Source organism: Dunckerocampus dactyliophorus, chromosome 1, assembly GCF_027744805.1.
Source record: "Dunckerocampus dactyliophorus isolate RoL2022-P2 chromosome 1, RoL_Ddac_1.1, whole genome shotgun sequence".
Taxonomy (NCBI): Eukaryota; Metazoa; Chordata; class Actinopteri; order Syngnathiformes; family Syngnathidae; genus Dunckerocampus; species Dunckerocampus dactyliophorus.
In genome coordinates, this window is record NC_072819.1 from 15,848,514 (window position 1) to 15,866,909 (window position 18,396).

Consider the following 18,396-nt stretch of genomic DNA (forward strand, 5'->3'; position numbering starts at 1 on the left):
AGACAAAAAAAAATAGATGCAGAGGTCAAACAGGTACTTTTACTTGGAACTACAGTGGCTTGTTGACATGAGTTGGTGAATTACCGTAGATCATGGCCGTAAAGATGCAGACCCTTCAACTCCAGGTAGGAGTCTCCATTAAATAACGGCATGTAAGCTCCTTTCCTCTCAGCCACTGGAAGCATATAAGTGTCATCAGTGGAATGGTTAGGTTTTGATGTTAAGTGATGAATGTTAATTTCATGATCCATTCTATTCCATTTAAATTGCTTCCAAATGTGCAATCTGGATCAGATCTAAATTAAATATTACATCGTCTGACCCTTAATACTACGAGTGTCATGAGACACCTAACTCACAAGACGAGATGATGCATGAGATTGGGTCCACGAGGCTAGATGAGATCTTAACATTAATTTTAAGAAAAGTAGAATGAAAAAAATATGACTGGACAAACTTTTTAATGTAACTGAGTCAAAAAACAATGCAGGTGCATTTTGAAATGTTTATTGTCCCACAAACTGATGCTCAAATGTATTATTGTCAACATTTTTGAGAGCAAATAAACCACTGTTATGCTAATATATAATAATAATCAAATAATAATAACAATACAAATAATACAGCTCACTGTTTTTCTCTTGTCTACTTGTTTTTGTCTATTTATGTCTGGGCTGTCCAGCTGTCCTTTGATAGTTATAATAAAACAAATTATAATAAAATCAACATACTACATATTGTTACATATTGTTGTTCTCACAATACAGCTTTTCTCCAAACAGTAAATCTCGTCACGTTTTATGACAAGATCTCGCAACGCCCCTACTTAATACACTATATATTTAATATACAAACTCCCGTTCAAAACCAGACCAGTTCAAAAATTGTAAGAAGTTAAATTTTGTACTGTTGAATCTTAAGGAGGTTCTAAGTAGAGCTTCAAAATGCAAAAAGAAGAAATGGGAGTGAGACAAAAACATCAAAAGCTTAAGATCACAGCCGGTAAAAGCCAAAATATTTGCAAAAATTCAATGTAATTTTCTGTCAGGTATTCATGATCTCTTGATGTCAAAGGCAAAAAAGCTTTTTCTCTTTGAACACGGTCCAATAATTCAACGCCACAAAATTGCCTGTTTGTAATATGCACGACAGCACCAAACATGGGATATTGAAAAGGGGAAGAAAGTTTTATTCTCTGATGAGAAAAAATGTAACCTTGATGGTCCTGATGGCTTCCAACGTTACTGGCATGACAAGGACATCCCACCTGAGATGTTTCCCACATCGCAGGTGGGAATCTCTCATGAGTGAAGGCCCTCGTCTGCGTGGTAATGACTGGGTTTTTCAACAGGACAATGCTGCAGTTCACAATGCCTGCCTGACAAAGGACTTTTTCCAGAGGAATAAGCTCACCCTTTTGGAATCATCCTGCGTGTTCCCCTGACCTCAATCCAACTGAGAACATTTGGGGAAATTTACAAAAATGGACATCGGTTCCAGATTACAGTGGATGCCCTCTGTGAAGCCACCTTCACCACCTGGAGCAACATTCCCGCTAGCCTCCCGGAAACACTGGCATCAAGCATGCAGCAAATTTATGAGGTGATTAACAAAAAATGGCACAGCATTACTGACACCTTTTTTGAACATTTAATTTATATTTTTGGGGGTTTCTTTTTTTTTTTTTAGCTATGGTCAGATGATGAACAGCCTATTTTAATGTAATGACAGTTTGCAATAAATTGCTTATGTAAAATGTATTTTTTTGGTATCACTCCCATTTCTTTTATTGCATTTTGAAGCTCTACTTAGAACCTCCTTAAAGGAAACTTGCATTTTTGGGGAATTTGGCCATCATCCACAATCCTTATACCTTATATCTTTAGAACGCAGAGAAAAGAGAAAGACATGTGTTCATGTCTCACATAAGGACTGTGGAAGATGGGCACAGTTCCAAAAAAAGTGCAGTGTTCCTTTATGATCCAAAAGTGCAAAATTTATATTCTTGCAATTTTTCAACTGGTCTTGACATTTTGATCAGGAGTGTATATACCCACGTGGCATTTTCAAAAATGTATTAATTCATTAATAAATGATCGCTGTTTTGTGGTTGAATATGACCTTTAGTCAAAAAAACATCACACACGAGCTCATGTTTTAAATGGGTTATTTTCTGTTATTATGTTTACTATATTGGGTAATACGAGTAGAAAGGTCACTATGGGGTGTTGTTTCATGTCTAGAGGGCTCTAATAATGTTAAAAACGTATTTAGAAGGTCATAAAATGGTTTTCTCTGCTCTAACTACGAAAATAGAAAATAGGAAGAAAGAATCTGACTTCATGAAAATTCACTTGTCATGGTCGGGTCTGGGACCAATTAACCGCGATAAATAAGGGACGACTGTGTAACTTTACTTTACAATAAAAGTCAAGTTAAGACCTTTTACCTTTATCATAATGCAGGTGACACAAAAGAAAAACACCTATACCTATACAGGATAAGAGTAATTCATATCAAATTTTGTTCCCATATTAATCATAACATTCCAATTTTTCTTTAATTGTATGACTATATTTTTGTAATCTTACACATACAAAGTGCACAATTTTAGTCACACAATAAATATCACTTTCTGTAATTAAGAAATGTAATCGTAGCACTTTTATTCTCAAAATATTGAGAAACTCAGGCAGCTTTAAACCAATTTTTTCCTTTTTTTTTTTTCTATTTTTCTTTTTTGACTTTGTAGGATGTGTGTAGGATGCCCCATTCCTGGCAAAGACAACAAAAGAAGAAGAAGCGTCTTGACATTAACTAAGCAATTAAAAGCCACCAGCATGTTTGGTGCAATGTGATGCACCCACACGCTCAACAGCGTCAGGATGGCGAGGGCGCTTTAAATTGGTAACGGGCTGGAATTAGTAAGCGTGTTTGAGTCAGGCGGGTGGAGATTAGAAAGCTAATTAGATTGTTGTAGACTGAATCATGATGACGCACACCAGCTGGAAACTTTCACAGACAACCATCACGCACTAAACTGATTGACTCTATTAATAGCTGCTGATTGTGATTTAAGCCAGAAGAGGGGAGAGCCCTTATTTGGTTGTATTCTTTCATTCCCAGACTATGATTGACACATTGCAGGGGGAAAAGACATACAGCACCATTTGAATCCTATTAAAGGTGAATATTATACTGCTGAGATCCTGCTTCTTCATGTGGAACATTCAATTTGGGCTTTTCTATCTCAGAGTCATAGGATTATTCTTTAAACGATGCAAAGTGGACTTTTTAATGATGCTCTTACAGTATGTGTCCCAAGAGCCTGTTTATGAGCACCAAACGTGAGAAAAATCTATCATCTACCATTTGTTTGCTCTACCAATGAGAGAAGAGGCGCTGAACACTTGTTTTTGAAATTGCGGCAATCCATGAAAGAACAAGCTCCTGCATCATGGACATGATACCACCTCGGACCTGCTCCTAACACGATGAGCCCGCCCCGTGTATACACCCCCCACTTCACGGAGGCTTCACTACACATCTTAAAGTGATTAAGATTAATGTCCCTTATTATACTATTGTTCACCTATTTCCAGAGTCTCAGAGATCCCATAATAGTGTATTAGAAGTGTGTTGTCCAAAATCTAGCTTTGATGCTGGAATTTAGACCGTTTAAAAGTGCTTTTAGTAAGCACTACTGGGAAGACGCTGTTTTATGTGTCTGAAGCTTTAATGAGCTGTGTTTGTCCATGTGTCTCCAAGTAGCACTTTTGAAGTTGCAGTTTTCATGGCGTCATAAAGCAGTGGTCACCAACCTTTTTGAGACAAATATCCCTGGTCTCAGCCGTGAACCTGCACAAGATCTCCGGCCGGTTTTGGGGGCTGGGCTCCTTGCTGGGGATTGCGGGTTGCTGCCTGGACAGCGGCGAGGCGTATGGCCGTGTTCATTGGACAAAATGGGTGCCTGTTGGTCGCTCTCCGGGAAGTGACGGCACTCATGTGATAATAATTTTTTTTCAAAATGTTCTCGCGAACGACCGGCAAAGTCCCAAACATGGATTAGTGGCTCATGATCGACGGGTTGGCGACCCCTGACATAAAGGAAAATCTTTGTTCCTCATGAACATGTTACCGCCTCTGAGCTCCCCACCACCCACTTCACGTTGACAGCTTTGTGGAGAAGAAGAAGAAAAACAAAAGCAGGCTTTGATACACATCTTAAAAAAAAAGCTCTGCCAACTTTACGCCAGTCATCTACAGATCTGGGAGCTAGAAGTTTGATCATTTTGTTTTTCTTCAGCAAATAGGCTAACCAACCATGATGTTGCTATTAAAATGTGAGTGTAATGTTAGCATTGTAGCTCAGTATGGTGTCCGTTTGTGTCCTCCTGTCCCACACCTTAATTTAACATTGTTGTATGTCATATATGACATCTATTACATTGGACAAGTGAAGAGTTCCAGCGTAAAATGTAAAAAGTGGATAAAGTGCACCATAGAGCTTCTTGGAGACACACACGCTGTCTGAGTCAGGCATGTACAAACACTGCTCATTAGCATTAAAGCTACAGACACACAAAACTGTGTGTTTAACTTCCAACATCAAGTACGTTGCAAGTACGCTGCACTTACCATGTGCGCAACGTGCGAGTGACATGCTCCCGCTTTGCTCTTGCCACTCCTTCCCCACATTTTCTGAAAAACGTGGCGGCCGTGACCTTCACAAAAAATGTACGGACTAAAAACACACACGGCGGTTTGTGACCAAGGCCAAAGGCAGTGCACCAGCTAACATATTATCTAAAGAGTGGCATGAACCCTGGAACCTCAAACCCACTGGGAATATCCACAAAAAAGCAAACAAGAATAGCATGAGTCCCCCTTAGTGGGTGAAGCAAATCAAACAGATGGAGGTGAAGCTAAAATCGATGCCGTGCTATCGACAGTCTCCCTCGTTCCAAAAGGCCATTTTTGATTTATTTATTTATTTATTCTTTTAACACAGGAATCAATGAGATGAATAATCGCATCAGTCCTCCGACGACTGCCGTGATTAATGGCGGCGTCAGTCAGCCACCCAGACAGGCGGGCACACTTCGAGATAAAAAAGCAGCAGCCAGGCGGACAAAACCCCTGAGAACTGCACCGACAACACTTAGAAAGACAAGGAGTGTTCAGGTAAATAGGCCTGTAGGAGAATTAGTGTCACATTATTAGGTTCACACATTCGGAACAAAGTTTAGGAGATTTTACTCAGTGCTATTTGGGATTACTGACCTGATGTAAAACCTTTATTCATCCTAACGTTATGTCAACATAAGTGCAACCGAAACTAGCCGTTGCTTGCACATTTACTTGTGACTTTGATCACAGACATAAGGAGACTGGGTGACAACAAAAGATTTTTGTCTGCTGACATGATTTACCTCCATTTGTGCGGCCACAGGCCGCAGATGGCCCCTGAGCCGCACGTTGCGCACCCCTACACCCCTACTTTTGTGCCGTCGGCTTCATGAGCAAACCACAACTACCGTATTTGGTTTGTTGGCTCAGTGTAGTGGAAGAGAGATGCAGATTGAGGAGAGAGGGGCTGGTTAATGCTCTACAACAGTCAGCCCCTTAACGAGCGGCGTAATCGTGGCTCAAAGATTTTTTGGGGATGTGCACGTCTATGGAGTTATGTTTGTGCCTTAACTTTGAGGTAGCAAAGGCAGACTTTGAGCCCTATTAACGCACAATAATTACTGTTGTGTGTCACTTCCTCCCTCTCTTGCTCGACCTTTTCGCTAGCGCGGGGTGGGGCGAGTCGGTTTACGAGGCGAGCCGGTGTACAGTACTAGTGTACCTATGTCCGGGTTTTGGGGACTGCGCTCCTTGTTTGGGGTCGTGGATTGCTGCCTGGACAGCAGCGAGGCATACGACCATGTTCAGTGGTGCTCTCTGATAGGTGAGGGCGCTTATATGTTAATACATTTTTTTCAAAATGTTCTTGCCATCAACTGGCAAAGTCCCAAAGATCGACTAGTAGCTCACGATTGACGGGTTGGCGACCCCTGTTTTAGTCTTCTGTTTTCATATGGTATTTCATACTCTTATCTAACAAAGCTGCTGCGGGAATTTCATTGTATGTCTTGGTTACAATGACAATAAAGCATTCGTACATATGCTTCTCTTTCTTCTGGTGTTAACAATAAAAAAAAAAATGAATTGGGTGCATTTTGTTAGTTGCTGTGGTAGAATCCAAGTAAATAGTGCCATGCTTTTATATTCTCAACAAAGCACTTACACGCGCTGCACGCAACACACGCACACACTCATAGCACTTTATTATTTATTTATCTGTATTAATGTCTCTTCTGTTGTTGTTGCTTAATTTACTGGTATTTATGTTTCTTATGTTCTGATTCTTGCTTGTGTTTTCTTTCTTTTCTTGGGACAGTGAACAGAATAAACATTTCATTGCATAGTATAACTGCCTGTTTTACCATGCATTTGACAATAAAACTCTTGAATCTTGAATTGAATATTTACTATTCGCTGAACAGGAAGTCACTGGTGCATGCTGTGTAACTACACAGTTGTTATGTTGTGGTTTCACACTGCTTGCGATATTGATGAAGTTAACAACACTATAACACATGTCAACATAAACTGGCCTATTTTCATAAAAACTATCCCTTTGGGTCTCAAATTTTAGGCGAACAAAAGCGGTCAGCGTCGACTTAAGCGTGCACTTTTTTGTACTAAGAAGAACACGGTGGACCGGGACTTGATGAGCTGGTCCATATGGGGTTGACTTAAGTGGGTTCCACTGCAATCCATACTAGGGTCAAACTGTGGCCATCATAAAACCTTAGTAACTGTACAGATCACTGATCGCTATTATCTCAAAATTAGAATCATAATGGGCGCCACACACGGGAGGCAACGTCACCTCTACCCCATTCATTTTCAAAAGAAGCTGCACGATAGGGCGATTATCACCGTCCAGCCAAGCGGATTGCGATGCGATCCCAGAAAGCTGAAAAATGTTCAGCTTTTCATCGCTGTCGCTCAGACAACGACTAATCAGCGGGAGTTTCATTGATAGACCAATGAACAGACAGGATGCTAATCAATACGCTCTCGCAGGTAAACATGGAGGAGAAAGTAATACTTGCCATGGCAGATTTCCCGGAGCTATTTGACATTTCTAAAAAAGAATATAGAGATATAATGAAAAAAACAGCGGCATGGGAACCCGTTGGTGCTAGAGTAAACATATCGGGTAAGTTTACATTCACTTAAATGGACATTTATGTAAGTTTATCTTCAATACTAGCAAAATTCGGTACTAGCAAGACTACTTGATCAACACTGGCCGCCACTCCTCCTTTGAAATACTTTGATACCCCCAAATTCCCTGGTCACAGCCGTTTGTCGCCTCCCGTGTGCAGGGTTTGCTACACAGTGGCGATGAGTTTGACCAATCGCAGGTGTTTGTGACCTCCCGTGTGTGGCGCCCATTACTCTTCCTCTGTTTGCTAACTTGCTAACAACCTTTGAGACACTATTGTGTGTGTGAGTGACAGGAAGAAAAGCTATGACTTGCTTGGAGGACAAGTCGTTTGATGACATACAGGTATATATAAATCTCTCAACAACAAATATAAAGACAACATGTCTTTTACAGACTTTTTTTCTCAGAGAAAAAAAATACAATCTTACAATGACGTCGGATTACCTCTCTCGCAGTGCCTCCCTTCACGTCCCATAGGGCATTCGCACTTGTAGCCTCCCTCGGGGAGCGCCTGGCATTGGGAGGACGGGTGGCATCTGTTGGGCTCACACGGGTCATGGACATCAGCACAAGTTGGACCTAGAGAGAGATATGCAAACAGACAATGTAACACAACACATAGGCTTTCTCTGTAAGGGAGGTCATGTTCTAATAGCATTTGTAAATTAAACAGGAGACGACCATGTTTCTGGTTCAGTGCCCCAATGGCTGCTGGGTGATACTTTGGCCTCGCCATTACTTCAGTGGTCAAAAGCCCTGTGGTGAGGAAGCACTTTAATGAGCTTCATCCTTGCTGAGCTCACAGGGTTTGTCTTGACATTTTTACACTCTCTCTTCTCTTTTTGTGTTTTCTTTTAATCACAGTTCTTCCCTAAAGCAAAGCTTGTCTCCTGTTAATCATAATTCGAAAAGTGTTCTCAAGGAGCAGGTCCAGAAACGTTAGCTCTTAGACTAAAAAGCCAACTGAGCAAGAACTTTGGTGATGGAGGCAGTGAAAAACTTGTCCAAGGAAAAAGCCTTTTCTCATCTCATATTTAACGCTATACACAGCAAATTGAGGAGTGTTCATTTTTTGATAGTAATGGGAATCTTGAAATGAAAGTGTCAGTCTGACTCTGTTTGAAGTTTGATCTAACTCTGCATATTCTTTAAAATGTTCATTTTAACGCTATCATGAAATTGTTGTCATTAAAATGGAGTGTTGAAATTGATCACAGCTCGTTAGTGTCACAATAAAGACATTCAACACTTGCACACTCCATTTAGCACCTGAGAGTTACAGCCTAATAGCTGTATGTCTAATAGCATTCATTTTAGGTTGCGGGTTATCTTGTGAATCAGCTAACTGTGTTGATTGCATCTCGTAATACGATGTGATGAAACACCTGAGTAATGGAAACCATACAACATCAAAAACAATCTGAAACTTGAAAGGTGGGGAGGAGCTTGGCTCTTTAAGTGTGTCAAGTACCAACTGGGTGAGAAATGATGGTACGGAGTTCCCTGTTAGTTTGTTCTGATTTGTTCTGATTTGTTCTGATCTGTATCTGATTTACATGTGTTCAAAAAGATTTGTGATATAATACACAAAAATGTTCTGTCATAATAGCCCGTAATGTACAAACAATGTACCGCGAGTGACTTTAATGCGTACTGCACAGACGACCAAATAGATGAGTTTTCTGTCCTGTGTACATGAACTGACTCATTTCAGACCATTTGATAAGCTGTGCTTGAATTATCAAAGAGGACATTATGTCACGGAACGTCAGGCACGAGTAGAAGCTGTAGAATGCTTGACCCCCAATATGCAGAGACGAAGCCACGGAGTGCAAAAAGTAAGGGTACTTTAATTATATAAACAGGAGAAACAAAAGGCGACAGAGGAAAGGCTCTGTGACAAAAGGTGCAAGTAGTCCAGGTAAGTAAATTGTTTAAGTTACAGCACTGACTTGGAGACGAGAAACACGGATAACAAAGACAATAATAATGAACCAGCGCCGCACATTCGACCGCGCTGGCCTTTTACCCGCCACAAATGTTAATTGGCCGCAGGTGCGCGGCCACCAGACGAGAAGCGGCTGCCTCGTCCTCCCCGGAGAAGGCACAGCCCACCAAAATAAGAGCGCAGGACAGGGGACGCTCGCTCCTGTCCTGCAGAACGTCACACATTATGTCATTTCAGCTACTGCCTGATCATTTAAAAAAAAAAAAAAGTATAAAGCCAACAATTTGTGTGTCTCAGATTGTGGACTTCTAATAATTGTACAGTAGTATATTAACACATCTATAGTGTTCATGTTGCAACTCCTTTTAGAGTCATTAAATGACACCGTAAGAGGTCATAAATGACTCTAGAGAATAAACTAGTGTTAAAAAAGTGTGACCCTGGTCAGTGTTGATGAGTTTTAAATTTCCATCCATCCATTTTCTATACCGCTTCTCCTCATTAGGGCCGCGGGGGCATGCTGGAGCCTATCCCAGCTGACTTTGGGCGACAGGCGGGGTACACCCTGGACTGGTCGCCAGCCAATGGCAGGGCACATATAGACAAACACTCACATTCATACCTATGGACAATTTAGAGTCTCCAATTAACATAACATGCATGTTTTTGGAATGTGGGAGGAAGCCGGAGCACCCGGAGAAAACCCACGTGCACACGGGGAGAACATGCAAACTCCACACAGAAATGCCCAAGGGAGAATCGAACCCAGGCTGTTACTGTGTTGGCCAACGTGCTAACCACTAGACCACCGTGCGGCCCCGAGTTTTAAATTTGGACTATATAAATAGTTAAAAATGGCAACATTTTCAAAAGTGTTAAAATATCACTTTGTTGAGTGGACCCCATGGGACACTTTCAAAGTGTTCAAATGAACTCCTACCAAGTCCATTTAAGCCTATTGAATTTGCTGTGTACTAGGGTTGTAACAGTACATGTATTCGTACTCTGATTTTTCAGTATAGAAAGTTGGGTACAGTACAGAGGTGTACAGAGTTCTGATTGAGTTTTTATTGATGTTAACATAACCACAAATCTACTTTTGCAAAAACACGCATGTAATAATGATACAGTTGAAAAAACTACGTGTCGACATAAACAGATATTCAACGGAAATGACCCCTTTCGATCTAAACTTTTTCGTTGACAAAAGTGGTCAACCATGTATGCTGACGTCAAATTAAGCGGGCACTTTATAAGGATAAGAACACGGTGGCCCGGGAATGGACTAGTTGGTCAATTTAGACGGGTTGTCGACATAAATGGTTTGACTTAAACGCGTTCCACTGTACAGTGCAGCCCAGCCTTTGGCTAGCGATAGCGCCAAGCAGAAGACTTCCGTCCTTAAAGTCTCCTGCTTGAATACTATTGTATTCATCAAACAGTATGGATGGTCAGGAAGTGAGATAAATAACAGATATATGTGGACAGCACATCACATTATCAAACTTTATTCCACTTTTGAATCTAATATTGTCCCATCTACTTTTTTAACCATTATTACAGTATATATCTGTTTTCAGCACACTATTACTACACTACTATTACTATTATTATTGTATTTACAATGAGTTAATAGCTGTAGCTCATCAATCATGCATTGGTGTCATTTCTGCAGGAGATGATGCTGCGCCAACGGAAGTCAGCCCTGTGCTACACTAGGACCATTCAAAAGCTGCAATCCCTGTATGGAAAAGTCACATGCAACAAAATGACATTCCGAACTTTCTTACAAAAGAATCTGAGGGAGAATGACAATGACAGGATGAGAGCAAGGCCAAAACTGGGAGGTTTATAAATCGTGAAATTATGCTTGATAAGGTTTATACATTTGTTGATGAAGTTTGTTATATTGTTTCTTAAGTATATTCCATTCCATTTGTAGAAATATTGTTACAGTGCTGGTTGCTAAGCTGCTGCAATAAATGTCACAGTTTGTAAGATGTGTGCCTTTTATTAAAAAAGGTAGGCTATATAGCATCAAAATAATGTAGAAATGTATGCGCCTTACTTTATGGTAGGAAACATTTATTATGAAACATTTAATTATCTCATCTGCCTATGTCACAACCAGCAAGTGGTGAAGGGTGATGACGTAATGAGAAACGGTGTCCCTAAGACAAGGGGAAGGGCTAAGGGGTAGGATTGGGATTCAGCCTAAGTCACCGTGATATTGATTCTGATACATGGAGCACACAGTGCATGATATCGCAGCTATATACACAGTCCATCTTGCTGTGTACTTACAAAACATTGAATACTTCACAGATAATTTAGTTGTCTATTTATAGTTGTTCATATGCTTGTTCTTGTTTCCCATTGGTGTCCTATCGCATTGTTTTGGAGTGGACCTTTTCCTCTTGGTAGTGTAGTGGCATGAGGCGCAGCGTCACTCAGCCAAAAAAAAAAGGTTCTTTGTGTTAGCTGTTACAATAACAATGTTGCTGTAGCTTGGTTTATATACAGGTTGAAACAGGTGTGTCCCGTTATGTGCATTGTTAGCTCCCACATACTAGCAGTTTTTCTCTCTTTAGAACACACAGAAAAGGGAAAGATGTGTGGTCATGTTTCACATAAGGACTGTGGATGATGGGCAAAATTCCAAAAAAAGTGCAGTTTTTCTGTAAAACCGAGGTATGTACCGTTACACGTACGGTTACACCCCTTGCTGTCACACATATTGTTCAGTGGTGCGTTATTGGACCTTGTCAGCACAAAGGTGCTCTCTTCACAGAAAACCTGTGTACCCCATGTGGGAGTAATTAAGCCCTTTTTAGAACAAGGCACAAAAGTTTACTCTGACAATTAACTTGGTTCTGGCCAAAACTTTGTGCAAGCATCGAGGGGGACCACGCATGATTAGGCTGCACTGCTGTCTGCTCTTAACTGTGTTGTCTTTGAGATGCTTGTTAGCTGGAAGCTGCTGCGGGCAGAGAAACAACAAGAAGGGGATATGGAAGGAGAGATAGGCCAAAGGCCAATTACTGAGCATTTGGTGGACATTTTCTGTCCAAGTCTCAACATTTAATCTTCAATTTCTGTGTTGGACTCAAGCATTTGATGGCGTTCACAAACAGCAAACAGCACCACTGGACGGGAGGCAATATCAAATTAGGCTAGTCTGGGATTTGTCCAGGAAACTCTTCAGTGAATCAAAACTGTCAATGTGTTCTCAGGAGGATTTTGCCTGCAATCTTAGCAAAAGTTAAGGACTGTCTTACATTCGGGGGACTATTTGCCAGCAAACATTATTGATGCATGGGTTCCCTTCATAGCATTCTTTCTTTTATAACCAAAAATATAACAAAGTAATGCAATTATAAGTACATGTATTTATTAATAACACTACATTTAAAATATATGTTATTAATTATAGTGGATTATCTTTGTACAAATTCACACTACATTGTTATGATAACATGATAATTAAAAAAAAAAAGATTTAAAAAATGAATTCCTCTCCAGAACTCCTAAATAGACCTTTCCGGGAAGGCTGAGAAGTGTGATCCCACGATAGCTGAACACACCCTCCGGTCCCCCTTCTTTAAAACATTTTATTTTAGTTCATTTGGCCATTTTTATTCTTCAAAATGCTTAATTTAGGTAAAAAAAATACATATAATTAATAAAAAATTGAAATAATAATATAATAAATAATAGTGTAAAAGATCAATAACACTTTTATTTACATTTATTTAGTAATAATAATATAATAGTAATAATAATAAATACATGCCACGAATAATACATGTCCGGTTTTCTATTAATTACAGGGGGTTCATTTTCTACAAAATCCCACTACATATTCATGAGAACACACAAATTTGTTGTGTTGCCTTCATGTTATTTTAATAGCATTATTTGCCACTCAGAATGTCTTAATAATACTGATCGCATAATATTAATATTTTGAAACATTTTTTGTAAAAAATACAAATACGTTTATATGTTTACATTTTTTTTTTTCTACATTTACACTCCTGATCAAAATTTGGAGCTCAGTTGAAAAATTGCAACAATTTGCGTTTTGCACTGTTGGATCTTAAGGAGGCTGGAAGTAGAGCTTCAAAATGCAAAAAGAAAAAATGGGAGTGAGACAAAAAAAATTTGAGTAAGCAATTTATTGCAAACAAGCATTAAAGTGAAATAGGCTGTTCTATCAGCTGATCAAACGTTTAAGACCACAGCCTTTAAAAGCCACAATTTTGCCAAAAATGTGGATTCAATGTCATTTTCTGTCAGGTATTCACACTGTCATGACCTCTTGATGGCAAAGGCAAAAAAGCTTTTTCTCTTGGAACGCGGTTGGATTGTTGATCTGCATAAGCAAGGTCTCCGCAGCGTGCCATTGTTGCTAAGGTTGGATGCAGTAAGACAGTCATTTGAAACTTTTTCAAAAATTCTAAGGGTTATGGAACAGAAAAGTCAAGTCTTCTTCTTTTCCTTTCGGCTTTTCCCTTCAGGGGTTGCCACAGCGAATCAATTGCCTCCATCTAACCCCGTCTTCTGCATCCTCTTCTCTCACACCAACTACCTTCATGTCCTCTTTCACTACATCCATAAACCTCCTCTTTGGTCTTCCTCTAGGCCTCCTGCCTGGCAGTTCCAAACTCAGCATCCGCATCAGGAACAGAAAAGTGAAGTCTAAACCCAAAAAAATGTCACTGGCCCTGAGCCAGATGATCTGATTGGCTGTCGGTCAAGACACAGGACGATCCTCGGACCAAATGAAAGTTGTTACTTGTGCCAAGTGCAGTCCAATAACCACCAGACAGCATCCGAGAGAGAAGGGTTTTAAAAATAAAATACGTCTTCAAAGGCCTTGTCTCCTTCAACGCCACAAAATTGCCCGATTGGAATTTACAGAGCACAAACCATGGTACATTGAAAGGTGGAACACTGATGAGAAAAAAATGCAACCAACATTACTGGCATGACAAGGAGATCCCACCTGAGATGTTTTCCACACGGCACAGTGGAGGGAGTACCATCATGACCTGGGGTGCTTTTTCCTTACAATGGAGCTTCAGGTTGTGCAGGGGTGTCAAACGGTAGTTGTCTATGTGGAGATGTTGTAGGGGGCATCCCTCATGACTGAAGGCCCTCGTCTGTGTGGTAATGACTGGGTTTTTCAACAGGACAACGTTGCAGTTCACAATGCTTGCCTGACAAAGGACTTCTTTCAGAGGAATAACCTCACTCTTTTGGACCATCCTGCATGTTCCCCTTATCTAAATCCATTTGAGAACATTTTGGGATGGATGGCAAGGGAGATTTACAAAAATCAGTTCCACATAGTTGTTGTTCTCCCATCTTCACCACCTGGACAACATTCCCACAAACCTCCTGGAAACTCTGGCATCAAGCATGCCCAAACCAATTTTTGAGGGGATTAACAAGCATGGTGCAGCTACACATGGCTGACTCCTTTTTTGAACATTTGATTTCTATTGGAGGAGGGATTTCAGGTTTTTTTGAGGTATGGTCTTAAAAGTTTGATCATCTGATGAACAGCCTTTTTTAGTTTAATGGTTGTTGGCCAGGACTGCATTTTGTACAAAATCCCACTAAATTCTCAGAAGAACATGCTGATTTGCTTTGCGTTTTTGGGAATAAGTACAAATCCATATAAAATATATATATATGTATATAAAGTATATACATATTTTGGTTTGTTTAACCCTTTTGGCCTTTTGGTCTGTGAGTATCTACAGTAAGTGTAGTGTTTGTACAATTGGCATGACTGCAAAGCAGTTATCGTTAGACCGTTGATGTATTATTTTCATCAAGTCCAAGAATAAAACAGTGAAAATTGCATGAAACTCCAAGAAGACCCACTGCAGTGCATTGCTTTTGGTACAGATTCTTCTGAGAACATGAGCGTTTAGTATATGTACGTACGTGTGTACATAGTGTTTGCAGTGTGTGAATGAACGGGCGACACTGTTGCAGTGTCAACTTACCCCAGAATCCTTTGCTGCACTGGCAGTGGAACATCTCAGCCTCTTTGACCTGACACGTGGCACCGTTCTTGCAGGGATTGGGCAGGCAGGGGTTGTTGCCACACTCGCCCACGCCGCTGCCGTACAGACTGTCGCCGCCGCTCTCCTGTAGGTTGAGCACCCTATTGTTGACGTCCAACAGTCGGATGCAGCCTATCAGACCCGAGGCTACAGCGGTCCGCTCCCTTACGCTGCACAAGACAGAGAAGGGGGAGTCATCAGTATTTAATTTTAGGAAGTAATGACCACCAATATTGTTTCATGGGTCATTTAATTTAATCACCGAATTAATGAAAGTGTTTTTATGTGAAAAAAAAATGTTTAAAAAAATTATATTTATTTATTTATTTTAAAAAATCGATTGTGATTTTGATATTTTTTCAAGTAATTTTCTATTTTATTCTTATCCTAAAAACACAGATATGTGGCGATAAATGCTTTTTTTTTGTAATTTTGTAAGTTTTTTTCCTCTGTTTTTAAAAAACACACAAAACAAATCTGTAGATACAGGTTTTGGGATTTTACTTTTTTTTTTTTTTTCCATTTTAACCCCCAAATAGAGAAAGAAAAGAAAAAACATTCTTTGTCTCTATTTGATCAATATAAAGGAGGCCTCACGCCCAAACTCAGCTGGGATAGGCTCCAATTTTAAGGGAATTAATAATGGCAGAGAGACAGACCATCTTAACACTTAAAAATGGAGCTTTTTCCTCCAGAGAAATTGGAGTGTTTTAAAACTTTTGACTGGTAGTGTAACTCAATTTATATTTCTGAAAAACAACAGGAATGACTTTTCTTTGTTCTTTGAGTAAAAATTGCAAAAATCCAGTTACTTTTTTCCTGTTATCTGAGAAAACAACAAATATGTTTTATTTCTCTGAGTAAAGGAAGAACTCAAACACTTCCAATGAAAAATATTTATGTAAATATTTCTCTTTGAAAATCTACAAAAATGACTTTTTGTTGTTTCTTGGATAAAAGAAAACACTTGAAAAAGTCGCACAAAAAATTAGTATCTCCTGATTTTTTGGCTAAATAACAACAAATGAATACATTATTCTGTATTTTGGAGCTTAGTAACAGTGTGAGATGTTGACATTTGGTGTGTTTCCAACCAAAAATGGTATCCCCTAATTCAGTTTTTGTCAAAGGGATGATGAAACTTCAATTTACCTGCTTCCCTACTAGCTAGTACAACTACATTTGAATTGTTCTGTCATCTACTTGCTTATTGAGAAAACCCGGAAGATGTCTGGCAGGATACTTTATCGTCATCTACAACCAATGCGCTTCTAGTTTAAATATAAACATCCAATATAACCTGTCCAATACTATTATTTTCTCCTGTTCAAAGAGACATTCCCTGTCAAAATCACGATGCTAAATGTCAAAATTGATCTTTTTCACTAGATGAGCGCAAATTCCTCAATTATTGCCTCAGGCTTTGGAAGTAAGACATATGAATGAAGACTCCATTGCGGATTAAAATGCCAAGATCCATTAGGAAAATGGACAGAGACAGGAAAATTGCATGTGATGCTTCAGAAAAAGATGTTAAGAGTGCACGATTCAATCGCCAAAGATTTTCTTTAACCAAGGAAGCAGGGCTGTGTTTGCTACTTTCCTAAATGGTAACAAAAAAAGAGACTTACTCCTGTTTCATTTCTTCTGGCACTCCTCCAATGAAAAGGTCGGTGTCCAGGTTAAGGCCGTCCGTCCCACGCGGACTCTCGCCCTCCACATGAGGCTCGTTGTCCACGCTGAGAATGGCACTACGACGATTGCGGGTTACCACTAGCTGATGCCAGGGGCCCTGAGTCACGTCCACTTTGCTGACCACGATGCCTGTCCCTGAACCTGTGTTGAACCTAGAGAAGGACAAATGCATCAGGTGTGGCTTTCAGACTTCATGTTACTGCTACAATCGCCCCTTGCCACAATTTTGCGTCTTTATTCTATCACGGTTTTTCAAACATATATTAATTAATAAATGATGCTGTTTCGTGGTTGAATATGGCCTATTAATAAAAAAATGCATCGTGAAGCGTTTTTTTCCCCTAAATTAAATAGCATTTTCAAGCAAAGAAATGCCTAAATGAACTCAAATACAAGTAAAGGGCATTAAGGAGACACATCCAAATCGTGGTATGTAGTATTCTACACTGGTCACTAGGTGTCAGTAATGTTACTTTAATGTTCGGTGAAACATTCAAGCCCCAGATTTGATCGCTGGTACAAAAGGCTTTTATTAATTGTCTCACAACAGGCACAATAATAATAACATAAATAAACATAAACATAATAATCAAAATAATAACACGGGCTACTGTTGCAGCCGTAACCCATACCATGCTAAACCTCAATTCTGAACCCCCAAGATCACTTCCTGTTCACACATCGGGAACACATTTATTGCAACATACATGAGCGGGAGTCTTATTTATATCTTTAAGGGCTTATTTTCTCTGATTATATCTACTACATTGGGTAATATGATTATAAAGGTGACTATACGGGTGTTTTCATGTCTAGAGGGCTCTAATAATGTTAAAAAACGTATTTAGAAGGTCGTACACAGGTTTTCTATGCTCTAACTATGAAAATATTCCATTATAAAGAAGGAATCCTACTTCATGGAAATTCACTTATCACGGTCAGGATGGGAGCCAATTAACAACGATAAACAAGGGATTACTGTATACCCTCTTAGTGTTTTACATTCAAAACAACAATATTACAATAAAATGAATGTGTCCCAATACTTTTTTTGTATTTAGCAAAAGAACAGCAAAAATTATCTTTCATAGGTTTTGTTTTGGTTTTTTTCTCATAAAAATAATATATTTTTTTCTAAAAACAGGCCGCACTGTGGCCTAGTGGTTAGCATGTTGGCCACACAGTCAGGAGATCGGGGAGACCTGGGTTCGAGTCTTTGCTTGGGCATCTCTGTGTGGAGTTTGCATGTTCTCCGGGTACTCCGGTTTCCTCCCACTTTCCAAAAACATGCATGTTAGGTTAATTGGCGACTTTGTCTATATGTACCCTGCCATTGGCTGACGACCAGTCCAGGCTGTACCCTTTTCTTTTTTTCAACAAAAATGAGA

General features: G+C 39.7%; 1 protein-coding gene across 6 annotated transcripts in view; it reads right to left on the bottom strand.

Annotated features, from left to right (window-relative positions):
- Nucleotides 1–18,396, bottom strand: part of agrn (agrin) — a 379,909-nt gene that overhangs the window by 41,526 nt on the left and 319,987 nt on the right. For all 6 annotated transcript variants that reach the window (XM_054781405.1, XM_054781230.1, XM_054781147.1 and 3 more), the window contains 4 exons: nt 16,945–17,160; nt 15,254–15,483; nt 7,730–7,864; nt 85–175 (listed from right to left, as the gene is read on the bottom strand). In XM_054781405.1, coding sequence (XP_054637380.1) covers nt 85–175; nt 7,730–7,864; nt 15,254–15,483; nt 16,945–17,160 — 672 coding nt within the window. The remainder of the gene's footprint in view (nt 1–84; nt 176–7,729; nt 7,865–15,253; nt 15,484–16,944; nt 17,161–18,396) is intronic.